Source organism: Rhipicephalus microplus, chromosome 5 (assembly GCF_043290135.1).
Source record: "Rhipicephalus microplus isolate Deutch F79 chromosome 5, USDA_Rmic, whole genome shotgun sequence".
Classification (NCBI taxonomy): domain Eukaryota; kingdom Metazoa; phylum Arthropoda; class Arachnida; order Ixodida; family Ixodidae; genus Rhipicephalus; species Rhipicephalus microplus.
In genome coordinates, this window is record NC_134704.1 from 150,576,162 (window position 1) to 150,598,347 (window position 22,186).

General features: G+C 47.1%; 1 protein-coding gene across 2 annotated transcripts in view; it reads right to left on the reverse strand.

Annotated features, from left to right (window-relative positions):
* Positions 1-8,196: 8,196 nt before the first annotated feature.
* Positions 8,197-22,186, reverse strand: part of LOC119174176 (uncharacterized) — an 80,412-nt gene continuing 66,422 nt past the window's right edge. For both annotated transcript variants that reach the window (XM_075896047.1, XM_037424997.2), the window contains 2 exons: positions 17,412-17,678; positions 8,197-8,716 (listed from right to left, as the gene is read on the reverse strand). In XM_075896047.1, coding sequence (XP_075752162.1) covers positions 8,588-8,716; positions 17,412-17,678 — 396 coding nt within the window. In that variant the 3' untranslated portion in view covers positions 8,197-8,587. The remainder of the gene's footprint in view (positions 8,717-17,411; positions 17,679-22,186) is intronic.

Sequence of the window (22,186 nt, forward strand, 5' to 3'; positions counted from 1 at the left end):
CGGTCTCTTTGGGCGCGGAACCTGATAGCTCTTCTTCGCGGTGAAGTGTCCGACGCGATAACGTGCTTGTCGAGGGAAGCGTTTGAGAGCTATGACGAGGTTAAAGAAGTGCTCTCGAGACGTTATAAGTTGTCGCCCGAGGCTTTCAGGCAAAGGTTCCGGTATGCTAAAAAGGGGAATGAGTCACACGTTGACTTCGCGTTTTGCCTTAAAGCCGATTTAATTGAATGGCTCAAGGGCGAAGGTGTTTATGACGATCGCGATAAAGTGGTAGAATGAATTGCATTGGAGCCATTCTACCGCTGCATCGAGGAGGATGTCAAGCTTTGGCTGCAGGACAAACTTGATGAAGTACAGATGAACAAGGCGGTAGAGTTAGCTTAGGAGTATTATACTCGCCGAAAGCTGCATGTAGCAGGGCAGTGCGCGTTGAAAAGGATGAAAGGAAAGAGGGCTTTTCAAAGAAACCTGATCAACCGAAACCCGCTCCGCACCGTAATTTTAGGAAGGACCCGTCTCTTACGAAGGACACTGTAGGGGAAGGGCAAACGGAAGCGGAGAAATCGAGTGAGGTTCCTAAACAAAGGCACTGATACCACACGGGCGTTTGAATCACGGAAGCCGCTAATCTGCGACAACTGCAAAAAGGAAGGGCACATCACGATAAAATGTAAGCAAAAGTTTGCTTTCGCAACAATCCGAGAATCGGAAAAGAACATGCGGTTGTTAGAGCCGTATCTCCAAGAAATTAGTGTGAATGGGAAAACGCGTCGAGCACTTCGAGACTCAGCGGCAACCATGGACGTTGTTCATCCTTCGTCGGTGTCTCCGGACGACTTTACAGAAGAATGCGCGTGGATCAGACAAGTCGCCGAGGAGCAGAGTGCTTGCTTGCCAATCGCTACAGTTGTCATTGAAGGCCCGTTCGGTAAGCTTCGTACCGAAGCGGCTGTGTCTGTCGCGCTTCCCGATCGTTTTCTTTATCTATTTTCTAATAACTCAGAGCAGCTTCTCAAAGAGCAGGGTAAATCATTCTTCTCCAACTTCGCGTACATGGCCCTCACGCGATCGCAAGCGTGGAAGCTTTCGCAGGAGCTTGATCTTGTTCAATGTGGTGAAGCACCAAGTTCACAAGCTGCTTATCTGTGTGACCTTGGCGGCGAGTAGACGGAACCTTAGACAGGAAATTCTCCGTTGAGTAATTTGAGCAGTCACTCGAGCGGCCCGTCACCGAAGCGACTGGCGCGGTCTGTGTGGGCGGAGGAGACGACATGGCGCCATTGAGTCAGAGCGAGAGGGGTGCAACGCTCTCGCCTGTAGCGGAAAGTTGGAGTGAGCTGTCGAGGGTTTATCGAGAAACGCCCATTCGAGAGCAGCGTGAGGACCCTAATGTAGTTGAGTATGTTCTAGACCTCCTTCAGAGACTTGGAAAAACGAAAGATCTTGTGGAAAGCCACATGAAGGCTGCACAAGTGTTCTCGAAGGAGTACTACGACAAATTGGCGAAGAAGCGCGCTTTTGAAGTAGGTAGTCATGTAAGGCTGCTGCGGCCGTCCAAAAAGAACAAGCTTGAGGTTTATTGGGAAGGCCCGCCAAAGTAATATCGAAGCTTTCTGATACCAATTATGAAGTGAAATTAGGAAGGCGGCCGAACAAAAATTTACCACCGTTACTTGATTAAACCATACGTTCAACGTCAAGTGGTCGTAAATCTGCTGTTGAATGCTTCAGAGTAAGAAGGAGCAGAAGTTTTGAGTTCTAGTGATGTAATCGAAAGGGGATCGATGTAATCGAAAGGGCATCGGAGGTAATCTTGGAGCAGTTGAACCTAGTGCCTAGGTTAAGTGAAGTCCAGAAGGAGGACCTGAGAAGGATTGTTTCCGAGTTTGAAGACGTGTTTTCGGACCGTCCCGGAAACAGGACGGTGATTGAACACGATATCGAGCTAACTTGTGAGAAGCCAATTCGTATCAAGCCGTATCGTTGTTCTCCTGTGCAAAAGCAGATCATGAAAGAGGAGACCGATAAAATGCTGGAGCTGGGAGTCATAGTACCGGGCGAGAGTGACTATACATACCCTCTAATATTGGTTCAAGTGCCGGGAAAAGATCCGAGGCCATGCATGGATTATCGGCGTCTTAACGCCATAACTCGAGACCAAACTTACCCGATAGCAAACCGAGAGGAGAGGGTAGAAACTGTGTCACAGTCCAGCTATATTTCCACGTCAGACTTCGCGCGAGGGTATTGGCAAGTCTCCCTTACGGAGCGTGCTAGCCGCTATGCCGCATTCGTTTCTCGATTTGGAACGTATCGTCCACTTAAGATGAGCTTTGGATTGAAAAATGCGCCCTTTTGTTTTTCAGGCTTAATAGACCACGTTCTTAAAGACCTCTCTGATCGCTCTGCCGTATCTTGACGATGTCGCCATCTTCTCAAACAACTGGGAAAAACATATCGAGCATTTACGCGTCGTGCTGAACAGGTTGGAGAGAAGCTGGTCTTACCGTGAAACCTACTAAATGTCACCTAGGGTGGGGCGAGGTGTCTTACCTGGGACACGTTGCGGGGCGTGGCCGGCGTAGACCTTCAGAAATTAAGGTAGCCGCCGTCGTGAACTACCCTCGACCAACCACAAAATCTGAGATAAGGGCATTCTTGGGCCTAGCTGGATACTATCAGCATTACGTGCAAAGCTACTATAGCATTGCCAGCCCTCTAACTGACGCACTTCGAAAGTCCGAGCCGGTTAAAGTAGTATGGGACTCGGAAAAGGAGAATGCGTTTTGCCAGCTGAAACAGGCCCTAAGCGAAAATCCCGTTCTCGTGGCACCCGATTTCTCAAAGAGATTTGTCATTCAATGCGACGTGAGTGATCGCGGCATGGGAGCTATATTGTGCCAGAAAGACAGTGCTGGTAACGAAAGGCCAGTTTTGTATTTAAGTCGAAAACTCAGCTGCAGGGAAGAGGCATACAGTACCTCTGAAAAGGGATGCGCTTGCCTCGTGTGGGCCGTTCAAAAGCTAGCCTGTTATGTCGCCGGTTCGAGGTCGAAACGGACCACTGTCCTCTAACCTGGTTAAATAACATGTCGCCTAAAAGTGGCTGGTTACTGAGATGGAGCATGATACTCCAACAGCACAACTTTGACGTTCGCTACAAAAAAGAAAAGCTAAACGCTAATGCAGACGCATTGAGCCGTGCGTTTTAGTTAGTACCTTTCCACCTTTCGGTTTCTCACTGGCGATTCGGGGCAAAATTTTCTCCTCATCGCGGCCTTAGCTGAGCGCTCTCGTCCAGAGTGATCTCAAGGGGCCAACTTTATGTTGTATTCTATTTCGTTACGTTGCTGTTACGTTACGTTACGTGCTTATTTCAAGTCTTGTGTCCCACATGTGCCTCTTCATGTAGAGGGAACGAAATTCCGATAGACACGTAGCTAGGTATATGTTGTACTATACTTTGTCTGGTGTTCTATCGGGTGACCGAGGGCATTTGCTTGTGTCGTGTGTTGTCTGTTGTCGAACCGTTCTTGACAAGTTGCAGAACCATCAACAAGTGCTGAGACCAAAAATCGTCAAGAGACGAGCGAAGCTCGCCGGCAAGTTGTGGCGACAAGCCAGTGGAGCTGGGATCCGTCCTAAATACTGCGATGTGTTCAGGGAACGTAGTCCAGAGCTGTATTCTCCCCATGGCCCTGGAGGCGAAACTGGAGGGACCTGACGAACGAGCCCGTCCGACATCCGAGCCACGTAGAAGCAGCTCGTCTTTCCGGCGCATTGTCTGGCGGCGGGGGTGCTGTTACGCCTGCGAGTCCACACCGAGCGTCAATGCCTCTGCAAAGGCAATCTGTGTCAAGGCCAGCAATAGAGCCCGCCTGACGCGATCAACTCAACGACGTCATCAAGCGGCGGCGCCGGTCTGTCACGCAACGCGCCGCGAGCTCCCTCAGCCCGTGAGCCCGCTGAAGCAATCGGCGCCTTCCAGTCTGGCGAGTCTTGCGCAATGCGTGGCAACATCTCTCGTCCTTGGTGCTACCATGCGCTGCAGCGGGCCCCATTGGAGGATTCCGACATCACGGCCAGCGGCGCTTCTGGTTGGACATTTGGTTACTCAAAGGATCCACCCGGTGCCTATAAAAAAAGCCCTGCGGCATGTCACCAGCAGTAGACCTATGTGTCAGAGAAGCCTCTCGTCGGTTCGAGCCCCTTCGCGGTCGGCGCGGCCAGTGGCCTTGGCAGCGGCGAGTTTCGTGGCGCCCTTCGTAACCTCGTCGGCGGTGCGGCCCTCGTAACAGCACACACGCTTACTTTAAAACCAAATTAAATTTTTATCTTCTAGGCAACCCTCGCCACTAATAATCAGTCAGAGGTGGTCCCGCATGCCGGACTATCAAACAACACAAGCATCTCGGAGTTCCCAAATTTGGTGTCAGGGGCCCTTTAACATTTCCTTTTGAATGGCTTTAACTTCATGGCATGAACATAACCTAACGTGACACGGAGGATCAGTCAGACTGGCTGTTCCCATGATGGGACAGAGAGGCCAAGCCCATCTGCCGTCACACGGGTCTTCTGGACAGCTCCGAGTTGGCACGCCACTGTGCAGCATTCGCTACCACCACTGTTCACCACGAGAAGTATCACCGGCCAAAACCAAGCAGCGCCAGAGCATATCGTCGAAATCGAGCGAACCCCTACACTAACCACAATGGACCTAAACACTACAGACCAGATTTTTATTCACGACGACCGGGTTAGGATATGTCCGCGTCTAACAAGTCTTAATGTAACCACTTCAACCACTTGTGGCCTATTTAGTGTTGAATGAGGCAAGGGGATGCCCTGCAGCCTAAGTAATAATGTGTGGTGATCTCCAAGCAAGTTAAAAAACTGGTATCTAAACTCGGGAGCGGGAGATGCAGCCCCTTAGGGACTGCACAGCACACTAATCCTCGAGCCTCCCTGTGCACCAAGTGGCCCGTTGAGGTTATGCTCCACTGATTCAAAGCAACTGTATGCGGAGGGATGCCCTTACCCTGTAACGCGGTTTTATAAAAAACTCCCCTCGAGAAGGCTTTAATCGCAGAACAAAAGTCGCTAAAGACAAACATCAATGAGTGCTGCTCAGGGACCCCCAGAACCATAATGGGCTTCTTCTGCTTTGTATATTTTACCTGAATACAGCACTTTTGTAAACAAAATTCTGAAGGGCCCAGGAAAATGTTTACCGAGATGAGCTGGGTTGCAAATCCAAATATGAAACCAATCATAATAGAGGTGCATGTTCCAGTTAGGTAGCGGTTCCATTATACTTTCGTTTACAGAGTCTTTGCCATGTTACATGTCCACCCTGAGCAATAACAGAGGGGGCCATTAAGGGTATGAAAATATCTTTCTGCTTCACCCCGACCATGGCGACCCTAGCACAAATGCACAGGACAAAGCAGGAAATGATTAAGTGCAAGCTGCTACTGCATACGCTATTGGAGCTTCTGCCGTTGGCAGCAAGTATGTCACTGGTGGCTGAAGCCAGGCAACGGAGACGGGAGGCCATATAAATTAAAGTAGGGGGCTCACATCATTTTAGCCTCAGGTGAAGGTTAACTATTACCTTTGACCATCAATCTATAAATTCCATTGCAACAGAATAGTTGCTGGAAAAGCATCGAAGGGCCTTTTAAATCGTGTATGACAAGTCTCCAGCATGACATGGCAGTCTGAACTCAACAGAAACTACAGAGTACAAGTAATATTTTTGGAACCAGCCCCCCCCCCCCCATAACATTTCTGCAGGCTACATTCGTCAGCTTACAGTATGCTCATTAGAACCAGAAAGTGCACTAGACCACTTTGACAATGTTTGTATACAACTGCCACATTTATTTCCGTACAGCAGGCGGTACACACAAGGGAAAGAGGTGAAAGGTCAATGCCATACAGGTGGGCGACAGAGTGCCATAATTTCACCCAACCGTTTCACCTAAAGGCTGCACTAAGTGCACAGCATTGGGCAGGCGATGCGAGCCACCAAGCAGCCCGGGGCATGGACCATTGCGTGAAATCTTGCCCTTTGTGGCAGAAGCTTGGCTCGGTGATGCCGTGTCGAGGTGTAAGCTCTCAAAGAAAGCACAGCTCGAAGGAAGGGTCGAACTGCATGCAGCTCTGAGCTTTTGGTAGCCAGAAATCATTAATGGATGTCATCGTCGGGGAGGAAGGAGGTGGGCTGCATCTGGACCTCGCTTTTTGAAAACATGTCACCGTGAGGACTACTGCTTCCCAGGAACATGCACACCACACGCACACACACCACACACACACACGCACACACACCGTAAAAGATGGAAATTTTCAGATGGTCGAGTAATTCATGACATAATGCGTGTAGTAGGTGCCAGGTTTGTACTTTACAAAAAACAAAGCATAAAATCAGCCGCAAGGCTTGCCTAAAAGTAAAAAGCAGCATGCACCGTACAATTTTTTTTTTGACAGATACACACTGCTTATGAAATTCAGTGTTGTACTAATAAAACTTTGCACACATTCAATAAAGAAATACAAAATAATAAATGAAAAACTGCCCACTGAAAATATTATATAAATATTTGTATCTACGTCAATTGCAGCTATTTTCTCATACCTTAAAGACAGCATCAGAAACATTCATCAAACCACACCTTTACAGCCATTTGCAGTTCTTCTCTTGTGCAAACACAATAAAGATGTGTACAGTATTCAAACGAAAACAGCACATTACAGACACTTCACTCAGTTACAATTTCATGCCTTCATTAACTAAAAGCACTGCCATGTATGTCATATGAATGCTTTGTTTTTTACCCATTCACAAAAACTCCAGCTTCGAGCTTAATGAGGATGAAGACATCCTTTGCATGCCAGGGCACTGAGAAAAACGATTACCCACGATGATATTCCAGGAATTGTGTGCGACAACCGCAAACATGACAACGAAACTATAAGAGAACACTATTATCCTTTCAAAAGCCCAGGCAGGAATATTCTTGAAATGTAGTTCTGAGAAAATTGCACCCCAAGCCTACCTTAAAGAAAGAATACAATGGTGCAATCGGCAATGGTTCGACTAGAACTACTGATGCAAAGTCTAAACAAACAAGTGCCGATTTTGATTTATTCCTTTGCCTCCCCACATTCACAAAGGTAAGCACAAAAGAGTAATAAAAAAAGCTCGAAGCTGCAGCCAACAGCTACACTAAAATATGCAAGCCAGAAAGAAGCACAACGATACTATGTGCTGAGAAACGAGCATCGTAAAAGGGAGGGCTCATGCAGCACATCGTGTAAAGAAAAAAAAGCGTCTTTATAAGTGAGCGCTTTCAGACAGGGCAATGAAAACACTGGCTCGCAACATGAAAGAAAAATTAACATGGTGAATATGGAAATCAATAACATGCACACAAGTGTAAAAAAACGAGACACTGATGAAAGAAATATTCAATACGACTGGAACATCTCTCCAGTGTGCCTGGCCTGATGGGCAAAACAATAGGTGAGCCTAGAGCTGCGACGCATTTTTGCCGGCTGGTTTGATGCTCCCAATCAATGCACAGCCTCTCACAGATTCCGGCCCGGCGCGCTTCGCAAGTCGCCACAAGCCAATGACATTAAAATCTTACTGTTACAGCATACAAATGACGCTCCGCGCTATTGCACGAGTGGAGCCAGACCTTCCATGCTTGCCATCCTACATTTGCCTAGCCTCGAGCAATACGGCTCTCACTACATCAACCCAGCAAAACGTCCTCTGCTGATACGATCTAATCCTCATACAGACATGTCCAATAGATCACGGTAAATCATTTAATAAGGACAATTTGAGTAAATTTTCATTATTTTGCTTTGAAACGTTGCCAAGAAGCATGTGTGCCTTCAGCCTGTATTCTCTAAGCTTGAAAAAAAAAAAAAAGGGGGGGGGGGCACTCTTCTGCGATCAGCTTGCATGGTTTCACTCGCGGCCACCCTGCAAGACACTACTTATCACTGGACTGGCGAAGATGTACGATTAGGCCAGTCCAACAGAACCACGGGATCAAAGTCACGGTAACTGCACCAAAAGAGGATAACAACCGCAAAAACAAATGTCACTTGACCGGAAGAAGCTTCCAAATCAAATGGACAGCCTGTCCTCTTATCTTGGTGACCGAATACATGCTGCGATTCATGGGCGTTTTAAGAAGAAAGAGCACTACAGCCAAGCACCGCACAACACTCCACAGGTCAGTCTTTGAAAGATCAACGCCCAGCTGTGCTGCCTCCCGAGCACCAGAGCGGAGAGGACCCTTGGCGATGCAGGAGACAAATGCAAGACGCCAACCTGCTGCAGCAGAGAAGGCTTTGGGGTTGCCAGAACCAAGAGTGGGAGGGCAGAAAGCATTGGGAAGCAAGAGCAGCTGCAGTTCTTGTCCAAGAGAAAAAGAGGTTGGGGGGAGGGCACCACTATTTCTACAAGAAATAGTCCAACCACGGGTGACGCTAAAGAAACTTTCTTTGAAGAAAAAAAAAGAAGAGAGGGGAAAAAAAGAAGTGTGGGGGGATCCGTCTGTGCTGTTCACGGGCTACAGAAGGCCAGCCGGGCGAGGTGGCTGCCCTCGGCAAGAGGCTGCAGCAGCCGTAGGTTTTCAGAGCTGAACCAGGCTGGCGAGTTGGCGGGGCACTGAGCGGGAACTCCCTCCTCCGCCTGAAAGGAAGCGCACTTAGTTTATTTTGAAATTCAACTTACGTATAGTTCTCAAAGGATTCAGTTTTACATGTGGAGTGCCACAAAAATGTTTGAAGAATACACAGTATGAAAACAACCAAGTTTAAATTGTAACAAAGATTCTGCAACCACAGCCCGATGTCGGCACAATACATTGTGATAATACACATTCAACACAGTCATTGCACCTGTTCTGCCCTATGGCGTGTTATCAAAACCACTGGTTTTGCCCATGGAGCAAGAAAGAGACAAAACACTGTGCTGAGTGTTAAAAAACTTCACTCCATGTGATGTCATAGTAATGATGTAGAAAAAATAGGCTGTTGACACTTGCCACTCGCATTATGGAGCAGCACGCGCAGATTCTCTTTACAGAGGTTCTTGAACCACGAGTAGTTTTTGCCATACGAGTACAGACGGCACTATGGTATGGTGTCTCGTAGGGTGCTTCAATGCCCGGATGTCAGGTTCTCTGCAATGCACACTTGGTAGTGGCATTCAAAAACACATGCAGAACTCTGCTGAAGATGCAACAACTTTAGGGTCTCATGAGCTCACGTGGTGCACATTCCAAACTTCACACACCATCGCAGGTTGCAGATCTTCCCAAAAATTGTGTGTAAAGGCTTTTCTGTGCCTAAAAATGCATTGTGCTGAACACATAAGCCCCGTGAGCATATTTATTTTGCTTATTCGTATTTTGGAATTTACTCAATGTAAACCTCGACACTGCATACTATGCAGAGTAGATGTCGGTTGCCTTCTCGCTGGCTGCACTGCAAAATGAGCAGATAAGATCCTGAATTGCTGGATGGGGTATTCGCAGCGAGATAGGGCTATAGGTGGCAGCACTGTGGGTAGGCGGTCAACGAAAGTGTGGATAGGCGGTCGACGGTGCGAATACAAATACACGCAGCAACGCTTCATTGCGTGCGGTCTGAGCAGATTGTTGGAGGATAAAATGGGTTGACTGCAGTTTACTGTCAATATCTAAGCTCTACGCCAATGCAAGTTGACATTACGCGCGTGTAAAGTGCATTCTGCCTTTCATAGGGATGCTTTCCTGGGTGACTCTCTTCATGCTTTCGCACTAAATCACGCCTTTGCTGTGTTGTTTGTACGAAGTTAGCAAGTATTCCGCATGCTACGCACTGCTGTAGCGTGACTGAGCCACTTATTTACATCTTTGTTATCTGCATATCACGAAAAAGAAAGATTGTAGAAAGCCCACATATCTGTGCCATTAGTTCAGTACCACCGTTCGCACCTTGTATGCATGATCTCTTTTTCTCTCATTCAGTTCACAAGAAATAAGAAACAGTCGATAAGTCTAGTCAGGAAAGTTTAGTGGCTGATGGCGCTTTGCGCTACACTGCGTTTACCATGTGTACGCACATGTTCTTGCATCAGTGAAAATATTCAAAAAATTATGTCAGAGTTCAGCAGAAAACTTTCATTGATAGATTACGTGCATGACAGTGCACTTAATCTAATAAAGGCCTGATTAATAGGACAAGCATTTTTTTGTTTTTTTTTTCAGACAGAAATGACCACTGCCTTCCGTCGGTCACTAACAATGCCACACAAACCCTGAAGACAACGTAAAATAAGCAAATTTTTAGGAAAATCATACGAAATTATACACAAGACATGCTGTCTGAATTATTTTCAGCGTCTGGGCTCTTTAAAGTGTTCTTATACTAAGCACACGGTTGCACACGGCAACTCTGTTTTGAGTACAGTTTAAGTACCAATGTGTCACAGTTTATAAGATAGTAATATTTTTATGTAGTCGTACCACGGCCAGATAAACACAACTAAGGCTCCTCGCATGATCAATAAACTACTGTGCCGTAGTTGTTCACCTACTAACAAACCACAAGTGCATGACCAACAGGTTTTTTTTTTTAAACAACCTAGTCGCTATAAAATGCTGCATTCACACACCATTTAATGTTTAGGAGGATGCTAACAGTATTTCGCAATGTGCTTGAAGCAGAAAGCGGCACCTGCTCTGAAATTATTTTGGTGAATGGAGGCTACGACGACGATAAACAGCACTCCAAAAAGTAGCACTCGCTGATCTTATTAATAAGCATTAGCAGCCGAGAAAGACCAAATGCTTTCTTATGTCGTTTCAGGCATACGTAAAAACAGTTACACTCTCGCTGACATGACCGGACCAAGCACACTTTGAGAACGTGCATGACGCAGGCACACATAGAAACACGACCGGGCTAGCAGAGGACGCACGGAGCAATCTACACTTCATCACTTTGACCAGTTGCCGCCAGGCGGCAACCCTGCTCGAGCCTGAAAGCCAATAGGACCTACACAAAGAGTGTGTCAATTTTCAAGGTTTCCCGTGAACCATAGCGCTTTGATAAGTGGTGATGGAAAATTCCATGAGCAGATAAAAGTTTTGCAGCCACGTGTGTCATGGACATTTCCCAGAAGAGGCAACCTCTGAATTATATCACGCTGAATACAAAGGCGATGTCCTGCTAGACATCCAAGAGACCCGTTCTCTCTTCGGATGCATTGCCTAGCATTGTTTCCCAGAATACCTAAAATGCCCAACCGTGCAGCAATGAACAAGAAACCTCTCCAAAAATAGCAAGCTTTAATACCAACTTTTCAGCTGCAAAGAGAGCCAAAAGCATCAGCTGCTTCTGACACGACTGATGAAAGTAGGCATATTTATTGCACGTAGGCACAGCAAGTCCGGGTCATGATGATGCCGAATCGACAGGCAAGCTATGTAAGACCAGGCTTCGACTCGAGCGGCAAAGGGCTGGTCAGCATTGAGAAAAGGATGCTTCACGACACGTCAGCAGCCCATGCACTACTGACCGACTCAGTTATCAAACCAAGAAGGTAATTTCTTTTATCGGGTGCCATATGCCCCCTGCACCATCTGTGCCTATTAGAAGCAAGAAATAATGTTTTAAAATAGCTTGTGAGCAAACATCGTATGCAATTTGTTTAATTTAGCAACATTTTTTGTTTGCACTCTGCATATAATTAATAAATCAGACTTGATATTACCAGCCATGCTTTTCCTGTTTTAGGATGACTTTCATTTTTTCTATCACCGTATGAAGACACTTAGTGTCAGAAGTGCACACGCCTGGTTGAACCTTCCGACACAATACAGCCTACAGTAGATTCAGGATATATTGAACTCGAAAAGAATAGCAAAATAGTTCAATATATCGATAATTCTAGAAACAAAGGATGTTTACTCAAGGCCTTGATTAAACATATCAGGCCTCGGAAATCGTTACAAGCACTAACAGAAAGTAACTATCAGTTAAAGCGCACGAAAAACAGACAGGAAGAGAGGACAAGCGCTTGTCCTCTCTTCCTGTCTGTTTTTCGTGCGCTTTAACTGATAGTTATACCATGCATATCCAACTAGCCCAACTTTCGTTTGTGTCACTAACAGAAAGATTCGCTCACTGTATAATGAAGAACAAGGTGTTATTCCACATGAAAATTGTCAATAAACGTGTCTTGTTTCTTGCATGCCATCAAGTTCCAGTCATCCTCAATATCATAGAAGCTTTTCAAATAAGCGAATTCAGCTTCTTCGGCCGCAACAGCATTCATTGACACAGAATGCCTGTATAAGCTTTTTAGAGTGGCAAAAGATTGGTCAATGGTGGCAGTGAAGGCACTGGCACATTCATAACCGTCTGGACACTTCTGCAGTACCAGCATCAATGATCTCTGCATCAATGCAGCAAGAAAAACCTGCATCGCCATCTGCACCAATGTGTCACTCACTGTCCCGAGATGATGCTCGCAAATGCTGATAGGTTGCGGAATTCATTGAGGCACCACACGCCATGGTCGGCGGTCATGACTCCTCCATTACGTACTGCGCAAAAAACTAACCGAAAAACGAAGTCGAGAAAAATGATAGTCCTTTGTCCTTTTTCCCTACTCCGTGTTTCAGTCCGTTTTTTGCGCAGTACATTATGGATCAGTACCAACTTGCCCAACTAGCCATTCTTATGAAGGTCATGACTGACAAGTCGTCCCCTGGCCTGACATTACTTGATCTCACTCCAAACACCAGTCATATTTTTTATCCCCACTTGCGGCAGGCCAACGTTCAGTGAAACTTTCAAATGAGGATTCATCAGAACAAGGCGAGTACATAAGTCGACAACACGCAAATGACAATGCTACTGCAACAACGCCGAGTTCCCACCGTTGTGACATGTTGGTAATATTGATGTCACTCGTTTCCTTGTAGCTGACAGCCATTGCTTTCCGCCGCTTTGATGCAAAAAGCTAGAAAAACCGTAGCCTCCAAGACATGCATTTTAAAACCAAAAACACCAAAAATACATCACGAGGTTGCGCATATCAAAAGCCATGCTTTTCAGGCTCGCATGCCATTGAGTGCTAACAAACAAGGAAGTGCCAACATGGCAACAAGATCGCCAAGTCACGTCTATTTTGATTTGGGTGTCCTCATCAGTCTTTATGAAAAGCACTATGCCCGCGAATTGAGACCGGCAGATCACGCATCAAACATACGGGTGCACTCGCAAGCGCCGCGCAACGAACCAGATAAGCGTGATAAAATAGTACTGCCTTTTCGTCACGTGCCCATGCAAAGGGATCGAAACTCGTTAGAACGCAGCCGAAAATTGATCAATAATTGCTAGGAAAAAAATGCCCTTTCAGGGCTTCAGCATGGCGCATCGTTCGATATAGCAGATGTCTCACTGTGCAGAAGTTCAACATACAAGTGCACCTGTCCCATACTTTTGCATGGGAAATTCAAGGGGATCTCTCAACTGTTTGACACAACCAATAATTCAATATATCCGAGTTTGATATATCCAAGATTGACTATTAAGGGGAGACGACGCGGCTTTGGGATAGCGAAAAATGGCAAAAAAATCGATTTTTTGAAACTCGAGTTTTCAGTTTCTGGAACCCTTTTTCTATCTGGTTCCAAAATATCTACACTGAAAACCGCGCAGAAGTGCTTCGGAAAATTCGTTTAACCCACCTAGGTAGCAAAACTTCTTCTGGAAATGGCAAGAAAACGGCGATTTTCAAAAAATTATAGCTTCGCGATGCTTGGGTCGAGAGCCGACTTCTTGGGCTCATCGGAAAGAGCATTTCTCCGTGTTTAACTTTCCCGCCTCAGCTGGCTTTTCCCTTAACAACAAGCGAGCAAAAAGCAAATATTTGAAGGTCGTTTTGAGGCCCTTGATTGGCTGTGGCCGCCATGTTGCCTCAGCTTGCCTCGCCATTGGCCCGATGCTCGCTCTGGGAGATCGTCGTCTGCTGCTTGTGTGTCGCGAGGACATGGCTCTCGAAAATCGCCACTTCGTGACGTGTTCACGGCTTGATAATCACTTAAGATATAACTTCGCTTTAGTTACGAGCACTAAGCGGATGCGCGATCAGGTTACTACGAGCGGGAGCGCAGTCTACGAGCGCCGCGCGTCATCGGAGTCGTCTTTAGCCCTAACTCCGCCGACAGCGAGACTGCGGGCAGGAACGACGCGCTAGCGCATTCGTGGCGACGAGCTTCTTTGCAAGCAATGAAGCTGAAAGCGGCGGCACGATCTGATTGCTACGAGTGGCTGCACCGGATGCACGATCAGATTACTACGAGCGGGCGCGCGGCGGTCTAAGAGTGCGGCGCGTCATCGGAGTCGGCTTTAGGCCTAACTCCGCTGACAGCGAAACTGCGAGCAGGAGCGACGCGCAAGCGCACTCTTGGCGACGTGCTTCTTTGCAAGTAATGTACCACATCACTCGCTAGCTCCTCTGAATCACGTACGGGCATTTTACGCATCGGCAGCGGACAACACAGTCAGCTCGTCAGCCCCCCCCCCCCCCTTCACTACCATGGATTGCTCGGAACAGCGGCTAGCAGTTTCGCGCGTCGTCATTCGAAAATGCGATGCCAAGTGCAGTGCGTGCCAATTTTTTGTCATCGTATTACTTGTCATCGTATGATATCGTCATCTCGAACGCTGCCGGCAAGTGCATTACGCGCCGGCTGCACTGTCCGCGCGGCCGCCCACCCCACGGTCATATGGAGTGCTGTCAATAAGCTTTTGTGATGCGATTCAGACGTGCTTGGAGCCGTGCTTGATATCGCCACGAACGTCTATGAATGTTCCGAGGTTAATGAATCGCTGTAGATTAGAGTTTCCGCGACCGGCTGTATGATGATGCGTTTCACAGCTAGAGCGGCAAAACAGCACGTATGAATCAGGGGGAATTTTTATATGCCCGTTTTACGTCATTAAATATACTGCTAAAAATTCCTGTGCCACCAGTTTTCTGCCCATAACTTTGTTATTTGAAAAGAAGGCATAGGCTGTCATGGTGTGATCCATTTTTCTGATGCAATAAACCTCTCTAAATAAAGAAATGTTCAGTGAATACTTATAATCAAGAACATATTATGCTAATTACAACTTCGGCACAAGAAATATGTGTAATCAATTCAGTATATGGTCTCATTCAATTATAATCTTTTCTGTCATGCCTATCACCCCACTCCTTCATACAAAGAACTTGGTTTGAAATCCATACTTGTTCTTTGTAAAACATGAAAAGGAAATTATGGGGGAAAAAAAAAGGGCAACCAAGGCACACTGGTCAGAGACCAGATACCTGAAAAGTCAAATATCACAAGACAAACCTAAGATCACAATCTTTAGGTGTTTTAGAGACGTAAAAAGAAGTTGAAACTTTAAACGCAGTTTTCTCAATACTGTTTTTTTGGCATTATACTCAGCCCGTGGAGCAGATATCTGGGCAACCACTGTACGTATTTTGATTCCGTTTATTTTGTAATGCTCCTTGAACTGTGCTTCAGGGGGCTACGATCTTAGTTTTTCATTGTACACCTTAAAGAATTTTTTATAGAGTTTCTTGTTTGTAGTGCAAGTGTGCTCATTGCAGTGTCGCTGGAGAAAACGTAAACTACAAGTTTTAGTGTTGCAAATAAGTTATTTTGAGAATGCAGCCCCCTTCAACATACATTTGGCTGTGGATACAGCAATTACCAACCATTTTTGCCATTTTATAAATCCTCCAGCCCCTCCACGATGTTCAATTGAAAAATAATTTGTCTCTCATTAAGTATTTGTGCTATCGCCTCGAAATTTTTGTGGATGCACGGGGAGGCCAATCTTAGTGTCTGTGCCGATTTTCATCATCATCCGACCAGAAACAAGAAAGTTCATTCTCAAAGGCACGTCCCCCCTTAAGAAAAGTAAGCTGAAGACACAGTGTCAAATGATGGACAATTCTTGGCTTGCTTGCTTCCCCTTCCTATTAAAAAGCTCATTTGTGCTCAACTCCACACTGCTAGTTGCAATGGCACGAAGTACCAGCTATATTGCCTGATGCTGAATGGAGCCGCTTGTGAAACATTAAGCGCGCAAGACTAGCAGGAGTCTCATGTTCATCAAAGCTTGTAATCAACAACCAGTAGTTTTCTGGACGGCAACTTGCTAAGCAATTAGACAACGCAAGTGCTATTCGCAACTCTATAAAACGCTCCATGTGCTGGCAACACTGGCCGAGAAAACAAAGGTGGCCACAGGGTCGATGCAACACTTTCGCTTGGCACTGCGTCAAAGCTCTCTAATTGCAGCGTCGGATAGCATTGCTTCGTCGAATCGTATTGCTTCGTTGAAGGCGAAAGGGTGCTGGCGAACACCTCATTCTTATCAGCATAAACGATTTCACTGGCGAACCAGTGGAAATAGTTGCGCTCTGCATGCAAACATCGAGCCTCTTTGGCAAACCACATCAGATTCACTTTACGTTGAAGAACCTGTTTGCCGAACTTAGTCGAAAGGTGCTAGCGCTTTTGCGCTGCATTGCTACTTTGCAACAGACTAGGCCTTAACAGTTTTTAAAGCAACTATGCTGCGACTCGTGCTGCCGATTGCATGTATCCCAGCGAGTTCTATTGCACCGCCAAAAGCTGAATACGCATGCCATCATTCAGAGAGTAGCTATGCCTGGGCCAGTGTATCTTGAGAGAAGGCAAATCACAGTTTTGATTGTAATAAGAGTGCTGCTTTCTTTTCGTTCACCAATCCATGTTATTAGGCATCTAATAAATCTTTCGGGAAGTGATGGAACGACACGTTGCCATGTTTCCACCGCGATGCCACACACTGCAGCACACTGAATTTGTCTTTGAACATTGTTTTTTTTTTCTTTTTCGGGCTCAGCACACGTGCGGCATGGTGAAAATAAAGGTAGCACGCAGCTGCTTCTAAACGCACGACATGGTAACATATCTCCTTTCAAGGTTAACCCTGTTAGTGCTGTTTCCAGTGGAGCCGCGAGGTGGCGAGCGCTCAGTTGGAGTAGCGAATACGGACCAATCCTTGCTCACTGTAGGAGTATTTTTAAAGCAAAGATGCTATGAGCAATAAGCTGCATATATAATTAGATAATCAGTTTCGTTACTACAGAAGCCTAGTGCATTCATCTACTGATATGCGCACATATGCATATTGAGCGGGGTAAACAAACGAGGCTCCACATGAATTACCCATAGAGCACGAACTTAGCCACTACACTGTTAACTTTAGCAACTGCAACTGCTGCACAACAGCAGCAATGCTACGAAATCCTGCAGCAAAGAGAGTGAGTGGCCCTGTACCTTTGCCGTGTAGCAGCTGCGTAAACTCGATGATGGGTGCTGAAAGGCCTTCCACAAGAGGTTCACAAGCGCACGGCTCTCCCGTCCGGGCAGGACCACGTTTCGGTGCCGCTGAAGCTCTTCGATCATGTCGTCGTCCAGGTAGCCGTCCCGCAGGAGCTGGTACGCCGGACTGCCGGCCACGACATGGAGACGCCCGACAAGCAACCGACCTGCAGGGGTGGCTCCAACCACTTCACGACACAGCTCACGTGCCACACAGCACACCTGCACAGCAGCGATATAGACCCAAATATCAATATAATGAACCCCGATAAAAAAAAAAATATCGGCTAAATAAATAAAAACTAGTTCTGCTATAAACCTAAGTTGTGAGTGGCTTTAAGCTAGCTCGCTTTAAATGTGCACAAGGATTATTGTTTTTCGACCGATTTGAACCAGCCAGGCAATGTTATATAAATTAAATGCACGATTTGTAACATTTTTGGTGCCATAGCAGCTTGCCGGTAAATGTGGACATCAATTGCAAATGTTGTTCCACATAGCCGTGTAGACCTGGAATGCAGGATCTCAATGATTCCTATTAAATGTCTTTCGCTGCGAATGACATTTCACGTGCCGTGCGGCAGGGGTTTAAAATACGTCTCATATAAGAAACAAGAATACCTCCCCAGAGCATGCCTCTGATAAAGGAGGTTAAGGGAAGACACTGGTCTGAATTTTTTTTTTTTAATTTTCAGTATTTCCAGCTGAAATTTTAATACAATATTGACACAATGTGGCTTCAAATTACGCGCGCTAGCAAATACTTGTGCCTTCTAGATGATTTGCGACGCACGAGCCTGTGGGACCCAGCTGCGCGCGAATCGTGTTGGAAAAAAAGAGGAACGTAGAAGAAGAGGCAAAAGGGAATCCTCGAGACAGTCTAGCTGTGCTATTATTCTCGGGCACAAGTTCGCCCAGCCTACGTTAGCGTATTAAAAGAGTTTATTGAAGAGTGCGTTACAAATCTGGTGGAAGTGCTGGGTGTGATGCCAAGCCCCTCTCGAGTGACGGAGCACAGTCCAGAACCACAGCGATTTCGACCCAACGAGCTGACGCCTGTTCATCAGCGCTGCAGTCGACGCCTACGTGGTGAGGGTCCTGAATTTTCACCTTTATCGACTTCGCTTAGAACATCAACGGCTGTGAACGGGTACGCAACTGACATGACAGCTCAGGTCACTCCAGCCAACATTGTAGTAAACCGGCCAATGCTACCAAAGCCTTTCCACGGCGAAAGCTACGAGGACGCAGAGGACTGGCTTGAGCACTTTGAACGCGTCGCAAAGGCTAACGAATATGGGGAAGAGCGCAAACTTGGAAGTGTTTACTTCGCACTGGAAGATAGCGCACGAACGTGGTATGAAAACCACGAAGCCACCTTCCGGTCATGGAATGATTTTCGACGGGAGCTGCTCGCTGCTTTCCCGAACACAGACCGCAAAGAGAGAGCTGAAGCTGCGCTCCAGACAAGAAATCAGCGCAATAACGAAACTGTCGCCATGTATGTGGAAGACATGTCTCGCTTATTCCGTCGAGCGGATTCAAATATGAGCGAAGACAGGAAGCTGCGCCATCTGATGCGAGGCGTGAAGCAAGAACTCTTTGCCGGACTAATTCGAAGCCCGCCGCGCACCGTCGCCGAGTTTCGTTCCGAGGCTACTACAATGGAAAGGACGCTACAACAGCGAGCAAGGTTATACAACCGGGATGCGATCATCACTTCCTTGGACATGTTGCCACCAGCCTTCGGTAACGGCATGGAAGCACTACGCGAGCTGGTGCGGTCTGTTGTGCGAGAAGAGCTGCAGAGGCAGCGTCTTGACCAGAACGCTCCAATGCTTTCGTCTCTGGCCGATGTGATCCGTGAGGAGGTCAGGCAGGTGGTACGCGAACCTTCGAGCAACGCACAGCCAGGGCCGCCACTACAACAGAAGACGAGAATGACGTATGCTGATGTGCTACTACGAGGACCTCCAGGACGTGCAGACGTCGCGGCGGCTACACCTATGCAGTACCCGATGCCGCCGAGCACCCTGCAGCCAACGCCAGAGAGGAGACTAAAGAAGAGCGATGTCTGGCGCACTCCCGACAGGATACCGCTGTGTTACCACTGTGGGGAGCCTGGTCATCTCTACCGAACGTGCCACTACCGCCAGGCAGGACTACGTGGTTTTCCTGCTAATGCACCTCGACCACGGAATGGTGAACGTCCCTTCGAAATTGAAGAATACCTGTCAGGTCGTCAAACCTCAAGTGGCTTCCAACGACACCAACCTCGGGCAACGACAACGGGGAGGTATAGATCGCCTAGCCCCCGACCTTCAGCAAGCTCCCCAAGGTCTCGTTCCCCAAGCCCACGTCGGGAAAACTAGAGTCAGCGACCTGTGGAGGCAAGGCCGCTGTCGACGCTAATGCAGAAAAACCTCCAGTGCTGACTCTGAACGACGACCCATTCAGAAACCGGTGCTTCGATAGTGACGTTGCTTCCGATTTACGTGTGTTCGTTGACGGCTACGAAGTCATCGGACTGGTAGATACCGGCGCAGATTATTCAGTGATGAGTAGCGGACTTTCTAAAATACTAAAGAAAGTGCTGACTCCTTGGAAGGGACCACAAGTTCGCACAGCAGGAGGGCACCTCATCGACCCTACTGGAATATGCACAGCAAGAATCGGAATACGGGGTTTCACGTACGTCGCCAGTTTTATTGTGCTGCCGGAATGCTCAAGAGACTTGATTATCGGCATGGATTTCTTACGAGCTAATGGCGCTGTAATTAACTTGCGAGAATCTTCCGTCTCATTCTCGACTAGGCACGCGATTGCTACCTTTGAAACGGAAGAAAACGTATATGACCTTTGTATTGCAGATGATGGCGTCATGGTGCCGCCAAGATCGAGCATATCTGTCGCAGTAAACAGCAAAGCATTCAGTGAATTCGAAGGATTTGCTGACAACAACACTGCCTTACTACTCCAAAAAGGGATCTGCATGGCACGAGGCCTTGTTAAGTTACGTGATGGATGTGCAAACGTTCTACTCACAAACTTTGGAAATGAGGTGCAGCATGTTGCAAACGGAACCGTCATCGCCAGTCTGAATGATTTCGTCCAGGTTACGGAGCTGCGAACTTTTGAAAACAATGATTCTGATTTCGAAGACGTGGAGTCTGTCCTTGCAGCCATCGACATCGAGCCAGGCCTACTACCAAGCGAAAAAGAGCAAATAGAGGGTCTTTTAAGGGAATTCGCCGAATGTTTCTCGTTGTCATCTAAGGTTCGACGCACTCCTGTCGCCAAACATCGCATCATTGTCAACGAGTCAGTGAGGCCAATACACCAGCATCCCTACCGAGTGTCACCAAGAGAAAGAGAAGCTATTGGTAATCAGGTTAAAGAAATGCTCAGAGACGATGTAGTCCAGCCTTCATCAAGTCCATGGGCGTCACCTGTTGTTCTTGTGAAGAAAAAAGACCAAACCTTACGTTTCTGCGTTGATTATCGGAAGCTGAATGCCATCACCAAACGGGATGTTTATCCTCTGCCAAGAATTGATGACAACTCTGGATAGGCTGCGAAATGCCAGGTATTTTTCCTCATTGGATCTTAAAAGTGGGTATTGGCAGATAGAAGTTGACGAATGAGATCGCGAAAAGACAGCGTTTGTGACACCGGACGGTTTATACGAGTTCAAGGTACTCCCTTTTGGCCTTTGTTCAGCACCCGCCACATTCCAACGGATGATGGACACGGTGCTTTGTGGTCTTAAATGGCAGTCATGTCTGGTTTATCTCGACGATGTTGTAGTTTTCTCTGCTACCTTTGAGCAACATTTGGAAAGGCTCCGGGCCGTGCTCACTGCGATCAAATCAGCGGACTTGACGATAAAACCGCAGAAATGTCATTTCGGCTTCCGTGAGCTCCTTTTTCTCGGCCATGTCATCAGTGCAGAAGGCGTCCGCCCAGACCCTGCAAAAACTGAGGCCGTAGCAAGATTTCCTAAGCCAACAGACAAAAAGGCTGTTAGGCGATTTTTAGGTCTCTGGGCCTATTATCTACGGTTCGTTAAAAATTTTTCACGAATTGCTGAACCACTGACACGACTGACAAAAGAGGAAATGCCTTTCGTATGGCTTGCCGAACAAGAGGATGCCTTCAATGAACTACGAAAATGCCTTCAAAGCCATCCTGTTCTGGCGCATTTTGACGAGGAAGCGGAAACCGATATCCACACGGATGCAAGCAATTTAGGTCTTGGGGCCGTGCTCATCCAATGGCAAAACGGACACGAACGAGTCATTGCGTATGCCAGTCGCACTCTTTCGAAAGCTGAGGTGAACTACTCAGCGACCGAGAAAGAATGCCTTGCCGTGGTATGGGCTATAAGCAAGTTTCGACCATATTTATATGGTAGGCCTTTTCGGGCTGTAAGCGACCATCATTCGCTATGCTGGCTGGCTAATCTCAAGGACCCATGTGGACGGCTTGCACGATGGAGCTTGCGATTACAGGAGTACGATATCACGCTTGTGTACAAGTCAGGTCGCAAGCACAGTGATGCGGACTGCTTGTCACGTGCTCCGATTCAACCTGCTGCTTCTGCTTCCACCGAGGATGGTGAAGATTTTATTTTCTTGGGAGCTGTGACACCATCAGAGATGGCACATCAGCAGCGATCCGACCCTGAGATACTCCTCTTGATCAAGTACCTACAAGGACAGTCTGTCGAT